Here is an 11030-nt window from a genome sequence, read left to right on the forward strand (position 1 = left end):
AAAATAAATAAAAATAAAACTGCTATTTCGACTTAGACTTCCTTTTTATTGTCATTCAAATTTGAATTTTGTAGTACAGATAAGAACAACTTTTCGTTGCATTAGCTCGTTGTAGTGCAGGATAAAAGAGCAATATAGTGCAGGTATGAATAAATAGATTACTGTAATATTGCACTTTTTCGTTTGCATCCACGTTTATGGATGTATGTTAAATTGTCTTTATATTGCAGCGAGTTAATCCGTTTTGGAGGGGGGAATTGAGAGAACTGTTTTGATGTGTTCAAGAGTCTGATGGCCTGAAGGAAGAAGCGGTCACAGAACCCTGGAGGTTCTTGTATGGAGGCTGCGGAACCTCTTTTGAGATTCCAGCAGTGAAAACAGTCCTTGGTGGGGTGGGAGGAGTCACTATAGATTTTCTGAGCCCTAGTCAGGCAGCGGATTTTTGCGATTTCCTGGATAGGAGGAAGAGGAGTCCCGATGATCTTTTCCGCCGTCCTCACCACTCTCTGCAGAGACCTCCGGTCTGAGGCACCAAGGTTCAGATACCAATATTTTGGGACCCTTACCAAATTTTATTTCCATACTTGTCAAAATAAAGCACATCCCAAAAAATATTAAATTGTTGCCTTAATTTTAACAAAAACTCATTAAACATAGTGCATGTTTCTTTTTGCAATCAAATAAATTTTTTGGCAATAATTAACTTAGTGAACATACTGGACAACTTTCCTTGAAAGTAAGCAAACTGGTTATAAACGCTCCTAACAGATCAATCATCCTGTACCCTTAGCAGAAAAACAGCCCCAAAGCATGATGTTTCCACCCCCATGCTTCACAGTAGGTGTGGTGTTCGTGGGATGCAACTCAGTATTCTTCTTCCTCCAAACACGACGAGTTGAGTTTATACCAAAATGGATACATGGATGATACAGCAGAGGATCGGGAGAATGTCATCTGGTCAGATGAAACCAAAATAGAACTTTTTGGTATAAACTCAACTCGTCGTGTTTGGAGGAAAAAGTCTACTGAGTTGCATCCCGAGAACACCACACCTACTGTGAAGCATTGGGGTGGAAACATCATGCTTTGGGGCTGTTTTTCTGCTAAGGGGACAGGACGATTGATCCGTGTTAAGGAAAGAATGAATGGGGCCATGTATCGTGATATTTTGAGCCAAAACCTCCTTCCATCAGTGAGAGCTTTGAATGGTTGACCAAATACTTTTTTTCCACCATCATTTGCAAATAAATTCTTTAAAATTCCTACAATGTGAATTCCTGTATTTTTTTCACATTCTGTCTCTCACAGTTGAAGTGTATCTATGATGAAAATTACAGACCACTGTCATCATTTTAAGTGGGAGAACTTGCACAATCGGTGGCTGACTAAATACTTTTTTGCCCCACTGTATTGTGTCATTGATTTCAGATTGTATAGACTTGTCAAAATGATGAGGGACAAGAAGTAAGAAATTAATAGATGGATGGACTTATTAATCTATTTTTTCATTTGCTGTTATTATCGGACTACGTTCCATTTTACAAACCCCGTTTCCATACGAGTTGGGAAATTGTGTTGGATGTAAATATAAACGGAATACAATGATTTGCAAATCCTTTTCAACCGATATTCAATTGAAGGCTCTACAAAGACAAGATATTTGATGTTCAAACTCATTAACTTTATTTTTTTTTTGCAAAGAATAATTAACTTAGAATTTCATGGCTGCAACACGTGCCAAAGTAGTTGGGAAAGGGCATGTTCACCACTGTGTTACATCACCTTTTCTTTTTACAATGTGTCTCCTCAGTTCCCAAAGGAACTGAGGAGACACATTTTTGAAGCTTTTCAGGTGGAATTTTTTCCCATTCTTTTTTTAGGTACAGCTTAAGTTGTTCAACAGTCCTGGGTCTCCGTTGTGGTATTTTAGGCTTCATAATGTGCCACACATTTTCAATGGGAGACAGTTTTGGACTACAGGCAGGAAAGTCTAGTAGTACACACAGTCTTTTACTATGAAACCACGCTGTTGTAACAAATGACTTGTCATTGTTTTGCTGAAATAAGCAGGGGCGTCCATGATAACGCTGCTTGGATGGCAACATATGTTGCTCCAAAACCTGTATGTACCTTTCAGCAATAATGGTGCCTTCAAAGATGTGTAAGTTACCAATTGCCCTGGGTAATAATACACCCCCATACCATCACAGATGCTGGCTTTTCAACTTTGCACCTAGAATAGTCCTGATGGTTCTTTTCATCTTTGGTCCGGAGGACACAACGTTCATCATTTCCAAAAAACGATTCGAAATGTGGACTCGTCAGACCACAGAACACTTTTCCACTTTGCAGCAGTTCATGTTATATGAGCTCGGGCCCAGAGAAGACGGCGGCGTTTCTGGGTTTCGTTGATAAATGGCTTTGGCTTTGCATAGTAGTTTTAACTTGCACTTACAGATGTAGCGACAAACTGTAGTTACTGACAGTGGAGTTCTGAAGTGTTCCTGAGCCAATGTGGTGATATCCTTTACACGATGATGTCGCTTTTTGATGCTGTACCGTCTGAGGGAACGAAGGTCCGTTATATCATCGCTTATGTTCAGTGATTTTTCCAGATTCTCTTAACCTTTTGATGGTATTACGGACCGTAGATGGTGAAATTACTATATTCCTTGCAATAGAGCGTTAAGAAATGTTGTTCTTAAACTGTTTGACTATTTGCTCACGCAGTTGTGGACAAAGGGGTGTACCTCGCCCCATCCTTCCTTGTGAAGGACTGAGCATTTTTTGGGAAGCTGTTTTTATACCCAATCATGGCACCCACCTGTTCCCATTTACCCTGCACACCTGTGGGATGTTCCAAATAAGTGTTTGATGAGCATTCCTCAACTTTATCACTATATATTGCCACCTTTCCCAACTTCTTTGTCACGTGGTGCTAGCATCAAATTCTAAAGTTAATGATTATTTGCAAAAAAAAACAGTGTTTATCAGTTTGAACGTCAAATATGTTGTCTTTCTAGCATATTCAACTAAATATGGGTTGAAACTGATTTGCAAATCATTGTATTCCATTTATATTTACATCTAACACAATTTCCCAACTCATATGGAAACGGGGTTTGTAATATGCTCAATCTACACTTCAGTTAACATGTAATAAGCACATATTCTTCTTTTGTTTGGATATGTGACATATGTGTTGGGAGATACTACAACTTTGGGTATGGATCAAATACCAAGTAGTTACAGGGTGGTACATTGGTCATAATTAAAGTTCTCATGTTTTCAGGGACGTATTTCCTAAGTTCATCAACATTAAAAAATAAATAAATAAAAGATTTTGTGAAAACCAAAAATATTGATGTAATAATCATTGTAGAAAACCCAAAACCAGTGAAGTTGGCAAGTTGTGTAAATCGTGAATAAAAACAGAAGGATTGCAAATCTTTTTCAACCTATTTTCAATTGAATAGACTGCAAAGACACGATACTTAATGTTCAAACTGGTAAACTTTGTTATTTTTGGCAAATATTTACTCATTTGGAATTTGATACCTGCAAGATGTTTCAAAAAAGCTGGCACAAGTGGGAAAAAAGACTGAAAAAGTTGAGGAATGCTCATCAAACACTTAATTAACACGTACCACAGAAGAACAGGCAAATTGGGAACAGGTGGGTGCCATGATTGGGTGTAAAAGCAGCTTCCATGAAATGCTCAGTCATTCACAAACAAGGATCGGGCGAGGGTCACCACTTTGTGAACAAATGCTTGAGCAAACTGTCCAACAGTTTAAGAACAACATTTTTCAACAAGCTATTGTAGGGGATTAAGGGATTACACCATTTACGGTCCGTAATATCATCAAAAAAATTCAGAGAATCGTAAGCGATGATATTACGGACCTTTGAAGCATCAGGCGGTACTGCATCAAAAACCGACATCAGTGTGAAAAAGATATCACCACATGAGCTGAGGAACACTTTAGAAAACCACTGTCTATAACTACAGTTTGTCTCTACATCTGTAAGTGCAAGTTAAAACTCTACTATGCAAAACGAAAGCCGTTTATCAACAACACCCAGAAACGCTGCCAGCTTTGCTGGGCCCGAGCTCATCTAAGATGGACTGATGCAAAGTTGAAAAGTGTCCTGTGGTCTGACGAGTCCACATTTCAAATTATATTTGGAAACTCCAGACATCTTGTCCTCCGGACCAAAGAGGTAGATATATACTGTGTATATATATATATATATATATATATATATATATATATATATATATATATATATATATATATATATATATATATATATATATATATATATGCCAAGCCACTTGTTACAACAGCGTGGATTCGTAGTAAAAGAGTGCAGGTACTAGACTGGCCTGCCTGCCTGTACATCAAGCAAGAATGGGATAGAATTTCACCTGAAAAGCTTCAAAAATATTTCTTCTCAGTTCCCAAACGTCTACTGAGTGTTGTTAAAAGGAAAGGCCATGTAACACAGTGGTAAAAATGCCATTCCGCCAACTTTTTTTCAATGTGTGGCTGCCATTAAATTCTAAGCTTATGATTATCTGCAAAAAAAAATCACACAGTTTGAACATCAAATATATTTTCTTTGGAGTGTATTCAATTGAATATAAATTGAAAAGGATTAGCAAATCCTTTTATTCTGTTTTTATTTCCGATCACATTTGTAACTAAAACCAATTTTTTAAACCAACACTCTCCCAGGTCCAACATCAGCTGCCTCACAAAATTTCACTGCCTTCAGGTGTAATGTCCATTCCTAATACTTTTATCAATGTATGAGAAGTTAATCTGACACAGAAATATGTTAACGCAATACATTGAAGACATGCAACTGAACGAGACTGCACATGAAGAATAACTATAAATCTAATTGCATATTTTGAAGAATAAATAGAAGAAGAATTACAATGCAGTACATTACCTGTGATTATATCATAATTCCCATTATTTTTATTTGTTCTGGAGTAAAAAACACATTTCCACAAAACAACACATCTTCACTTGTTTGGTTTCTTCTAATCTCCTGAGGTATGAGATGAACCATGACAACTTCTCCCTCCTTAGTGTATAAAGCCGTGTAATGTGTCGTGTGGCTTGCTGGCTGGCCTGGTCTGCAGAGCTGCACCATGTCGCCGTTGAGCCTCTTGGTTTTGGTCTTGCTGGCAGTGAAGAGGGGGGAGTGTGTGTGCAGAATGCAAGGGTCACCACACCTGCCCGAGCTGGAGCAGCATGGGGATCTTGTGATTGGAGGAATTTTTTCGTTCCGGACGGGGCAGGATTATGCAGTTAACACATTTCAGGTCCTTCCAGAGGTGCGAAGGTGTAAAAAGTATGTACTGCTAGTTATCCGTTTGTTGTATTAATGTAGAACTTATTTGAATCTGACACATGAGTGCATTTCTTTTGCCACTCCAGCTTCAACTTTAGGGAATTTAAATTCTCTCAGGCCATGATATTCGCTATTGATGAGATCAATAAGAACCCTGACATGCTTTCTGACATCAAACTGGGTTACAAGATATACGACGACTGTGGGACTATGGATATTCTGAGAGCTGCACTGGCACTGGTGACTGGACTCGAGAGAGAAATCCGCAATGAAAACTGTACCAAAGTAGAGACAGTACAAGCTATCCTGGGTCATTCAGGTTCCAGACCAACCATTGCATTTGCACCAATACTTGGACGCTTCAATGTTCCGGTGGTATGAATACATGCTTTTATTAACTTTAATATTGTAAACATTGTAATATTTGGCACAGAGTTTGTTTGGTTCATTACAGGTTAGCCATTTTGCCACATGTGCCTGCCTCAGCAACAGAAAAGAGTACCCAACCTTTTTCAGAACCATTCCCAGTGACTACTACCAGAGTCGAGCTTTAGCAAAGCTGGTCAAGCACATGGGTTGGACGTGGATTGGAGCCATAGCTGTGGACAATGAGTATGGCCTCAATGGCATTGCTGCATTCATACAGGCTGCACAAGAATATGGAGTGTGCATTGAGTATTCAGATGCCTTCTCATCCTCTGGTCCACCTAATGATCTGCAGAGGGTAACAGACACAATTCAAAGTGCTACTTCCAAAGTAATTATGGCCTTTGTGAGTCATAGAGAAATCAAATTGCTGGCAAAGGAGCTGTTCAGACGTAACGTTACAGGTCTGCAGTGGGTCGGCAGTGATGCCTGGATCACGGATCACTCTCTGCCTGAAAGCGAGGGCCACGGCGTCCTTGCGGGCTCACTGGGCTTCACTGTCAGCAGAGCTGAGATCCCCGGGCTCGAGGAGCACCTGAGAGGGCTCCACCCCTCGCAGTTCCCGCACAGCCAGTTCGTGCAAGACTTTTGGGAGGAGACGTTTGACTGCTCGCTAACTGCATTCGCAAATGGCCAACGGAAGCCCTGCACCGGCCACGAGAGCCTGCAAGACGTCCAGTCACAATACACCGACGTGTCCGAGCTGAGGTTCACCAACAATGTCTACAAGTCCGTCTACTCGGTGGCCCACGCCCTAAACAACCTATTCAGGTGTGAAGAAGGAAAAGGGCCCTTTTCCAATGGGAGTTGTGCTGATACTGCACACATTGAGCCATGGCAGGTAAACAATTACTATTTCTTTTACACTCATGGAACATTAGCTGCTTCGAAATGATGGCAAAATAAAGTTATTTGTTGAAAACGTTAGCCCCTTTTGTGTTTTGTGTTGTAGCAGAACTCATCATTCCTGTGTTTGTATATTCCTGTGGGATTTTTCACAAAGCAAATGCAGGTGTAGTGAGAGCGCCTAACATTTTGTGCAATTTCTGCTAAATTGTTTGCACATTGCACCATCTCTCCAGGTCCTGCAGTATCTCAGCAAAGTCAACTTCACCACTCAAGGAGGGGAAAGAGTGTATTTCGACAGCAATGGTGACTCACCGGCAAAATACGAACTGGTCAACTTACAAATGAAAAGCGGAGGAATGATGGAGGGAGTGACAGTGGGCATTTATGACGCTTCTCTGGCAGAGAGCCATCAGTTTATCATGAGCAACATTCCAGTGGTCTGGGGAAACGGACACTCCAAGGTGGTGGTTGAGTTTTATTAGTCATTTTGATAAAAGACTGTTTGTCTAGGTCAGACCTGGGCATGCGGCCCGTTAAGCTTTTCAATCTGGCCCACCGGACATTCCCAAACATTTTTTGGGGGAAACTGTAGCTGTCATTATGATGTTTTCAAATGACTGTAAGTCTTGGACTGTACAAAGTATTTCAATGGTTGGAATCTGCACTTTTGCATGATATACCAGTTACCATGGTAATCTAACTCAAAACAGCTCAGACAAGGCACCAAGCAGTGTGGGTGGGGAGCGTTTCTACAGAGTGTTTCTAGAGCGGCCAGCCTGAAATCCGGGTGTCAGAGACACTTCCGCATATCGGAAGGAGATTTTAACAGCAAAGTTCTAAAGCTTTGTGATATATCAGATGTATCAGATTGTAGGAACCCTTTGCGTTCATATTTTGCTGAATTTGTTCCATTTTTTTTTCTATTTTGAAATATGTCGATGGAGAAGGGGTGTGACATTCATATGTTGTCAATATTCTGTATTTCATCGTTCATAGTTAATATTGTAAATCCCGCTTCATTTATTTTCATGTACATTCTGGGTTTTTCATTTAGTTTAAAACCTTTAAATTCCATTCTGTTTTGTAACGCGGTCCGTCATAAAGTTTAGCTATGTTTGTCAGATATACCAACCCCCAGACACATATTTTTCTCTAAATTTGGCCCTCTGAGTCAAAATAATTGCCCAGGCCTGGTCTAGGTAGTTTAATGCTTGGTTCACACTGGGTTTGTTTGACAGGTGCCCACGTCAGTGTGCAGTGAGAGTTGTCTTCCAGGAACCCACCAAGTCCTTCAAAAAGGGCGTCCAGTGTGTTGCTATGACTGCATTATTTGCCCCGCAGGAGAGATCAGTAATATGACAGGTAAACAGGTCACTATTCCATTGTAAGAACAACCTTCAAATCAATGTAAACAAACACTGCCATTTTGCAGATTCTCTACACTGCATGAAATGTCCATCTGACTTCTGGTCCAACAAACACAGAGATGCCTGCATCCCAAAGAAAATAGAGTTCTTGACCTATGAAGAAATACTAGGAACTCTTTTAGCCTTCTTCTCTTTGCTAGGAATGTTCCTGACCACGATAGCTACGTTGGTCTTCTACTGCCACAAAGAAACGCCGCTCGTACGGGCAAACAACTCTGAGCTGAGTTTCCTGCTGCTCTTCTCGCTGACCCTGTGCTTTCTGTGTTCTCTGACCTTCCTCGGCCGACCCACCGAGTGGTCCTGCATGCTGCGCCACACAGCCTTCGGCATCACCTTCGTGCTGTGCATCTCATGTGTTCTAGGTAAAACAATACTGGTGTTGTTGGCCTTTAAAGCCTCACTTCCAGGCAGTAATCTAATGAAGTGGTTTGGACCCACACAGCAGAGACTCTGTGTTGCGGCATTCACTCTGGTACAGGTGGTCATATGCATACTTTGGTTAACCATCAGCCCTCCTTTGCCATTCAAGAACATGTTACTTTACCAAGACAGAATCATCTTAGAGTGCCACCTCGGCTCTGCTTTGGGCTTCTGGGCTGTTCTGGGCTACATAGGAGTCCTGGCCGTGTTATGTTTCCTAATTGCTTTTTTAGCTCGAAAACTACCAGATAATTTCAATGAAGCGAAATTCATCACTTTCAGTATGTTGATATTCTGTGCAGTCTGGATCGCCTTCATCCCGGCTTATGTGAGCTCTCCTGGCAAGTTCACTGTCGCTGTGGAGATATTTGCCATCCTGGCCTCTAGTTACGGACTGCTCGTTTGCATTTTTGTGCCAAAATGCTTTATAATACTGTTTAAGCCTGAGAAAAATACAAAGAAGCACATCATGGGAAAGTCAAATAATTAAAGATGTTTGTAAACATAGATAAACTATATTGCCAAATGTATTTGGCCACCCATCCAAATGATCAGAATCAGGTGTATAAAATCAAGCACTAAGGCATGGACACTGTTTTTTGTGGATAACTTGTGGACAGTCTTCCCAGAAGAGTTGAAGCTGTAATAGCTCCAAAAGATGGACAGATATCATTTTGGACCCTAGGGGTTAGGAATGGGATGGCACTCCAAGTTCATATGTGAGTCAAGGCAGGTGGCCAAATACTTTTGGCAATATAATGTATTATTTTCAAATGTGCAACCGTGTTAACATGTGTCCAAAACATAGACTTGCTTTTTATTTCAAATAAAGAACATGTCAATAATACTGTTGTGTCACTTTATTCAAATCATAATAAAAGCAACATAAACTATTTATTTGTGCATATTTAAAACACAATGCACAACTCATGTACTAATAATAATTATTATTAAAATATATATATTACAGTGCAGGCCTCAATAGGGAAAAGTTAGCCCATTTTTTTGTCGAAGAGAAACAACATATACACTATATTGCCAAAAGTATTTGGCCACCCATTCAAATGATCAGAATCAGGTTAATAAGGAACAGTTAAGCCATTTTTTTGTTCAAGAGAAACAACACACTATACTGCCAAAAGTATTTGGCCACCCATTCAAATTATCAGAATCAAGTCTCTTAATCACTTGGCCTGGCCACAGGTGTATACAATCAAGCACTTAGGCATGGAGACTGTTTCTACAAACATTTGCGAAAGAATGGGCCGCACTCAGGAGCTCAGTGATTTCCAGCATGGAACTGTCATAGGATGCCACCTGTGCAACAAATCCAGTCGTGAAATTTCCTCGCTCCTAAATATTTCAAAGTCAACTGTCAGCTTTAGTATAAGAAAATGGAAGAGTTTCGGAACAACAGCAACTCAGCCGCGAAGTTTTAGGCCACATAAATTGACAGAGAAGGGTCAGCAGACGCAGTGGAGATGCGTTCTCTGGAGTGATGAATCACGCTTTTCCATCTGGCAATCTGATGGACCAGTTTGGGTTTGGAGGTTGCCAGGAAAATGGTACATTTCGGACTGCATTGTGCAGAGTGTGAAATTTAGGGAAGGAGGAATTATGATGTGGGGTTGTTTTTCATTAGTTGGGCTTGGCCCCTTAGTTCAAGTGAAAGGAACGTTGAATGCTCCAATATACCAAAACATTTACAACCTTTCCATGATCCCAACCTTGTGGGAACAGTTTGGAGCGGGCTCCTTCCTCTTCCAACAAGACTGTGCACCCGTGTACAGAGCAAGGTCCATAAAGACATGGATGACAGAGTCTGGTGTGGATGAACTTGACTGGCCTGCACAGAGTCCTGACTGGAATGCGATAGAACACCTTTGGGATGACTTACAACAGAAACAGAGCCAAGCCTTCTCAACCAACATCACTATGTGACCTCACCAAGGCACTTTTGGAAGAATGGTCGAAAATTCCTATAAACACACTCCGCAACCTTGTGGACTGCCTTCCAGAAGAGTTTAAGCCGTAACAGCTGCAAAAGGTGGACCGACATCATAGTGAACCCTATGGGTTAGGAATGGGATGGCACTTTCAAGTTCATACGTGAGTCAAAGCTGGTGGTCAAATAGTTTTGGCAATACAGTGTACTTTCTCAGTAAAAGCCAGAAGAAATTAATTAATTCATTTGAAAATAAATGAGGAAAAAACAAATATAACTGAAAAAGGTATGTTAGCCCTTTCAATATGGCAAAGGCTTGCAAAGCCATCCAGAGAAGTCACTGACTGCTCTCCCTAAGCTAAGTGTAACTATGCAATGATGCAATATCATGCACGAAAACAACAAAGAGGAAGAGGAAGACCAGTGGGAGCTAAATACATCCTCATATGTTGTATTCGGAAACTTCCTACCCTGCGGTGCCGGCCTACTGGGAGAGTGCGCCAAGTAGGAGGCAAGAGATGGAACAATGTTGCCTCATCCTCTTACACAACAACATGTACAACAGGTGGCTAGATGCCTCGGGCAAAATGAGT

At 40.8% G+C, this 11030-nt stretch overlaps 1 protein-coding gene across 1 annotated transcript; it reads left to right on the plus strand.

The window, feature by feature from the left end:
- The first annotated feature begins 5167 nt into the window (after positions 1–5167).
- Positions 5168–8982, plus strand: LOC133537134 (extracellular calcium-sensing receptor-like). The gene is made up of 6 exons (XM_061878022.1): positions 5168–5370; positions 5457–5745; positions 5825–6637; positions 6879–7106; positions 7884–8007; positions 8078–8982. The coding sequence occupies exons 1-6, from the start codon at positions 5168–5170 to the stop codon at positions 8980–8982; spliced, it is 2562 nt and encodes an 853-aa protein (XP_061734006.1).
- Positions 8983–11030: the final 2048 nt, after the last annotated feature.

The sequence above is a fragment of the Nerophis ophidion genome, linkage group LG18, assembly GCF_033978795.1.
Source record: "Nerophis ophidion isolate RoL-2023_Sa linkage group LG18, RoL_Noph_v1.0, whole genome shotgun sequence".
NCBI classification, from domain to species: domain Eukaryota; kingdom Metazoa; phylum Chordata; class Actinopteri; order Syngnathiformes; family Syngnathidae; genus Nerophis; species Nerophis ophidion.

What these genes read in the sequence shown, in the direction of transcription:
- LOC133537134 (XM_061878022.1), top strand. Translation starts at nt 5,168, where the DNA reads ATGTCGCCGTTGAGCCTCTTGGTTTTGGTCTTGCTGGCAGTGAAGAGG. An exon ending in CACACATTGAGCCATGGCAG is followed by an intron (nt 6,638 to 6,878) that starts GTAAACAATTAC and finishes CCATCTCTCCAG; the next exon opens with GTCCTGCAGTATCTCAGCAA. An exon ending in AGAGATCAGTAATATGACAG is followed by an intron (nt 8,008 to 8,077) that starts GTAAACAGGTCA and finishes GCCATTTTGCAG; the next exon opens with ATTCTCTACACTGCATGAAA.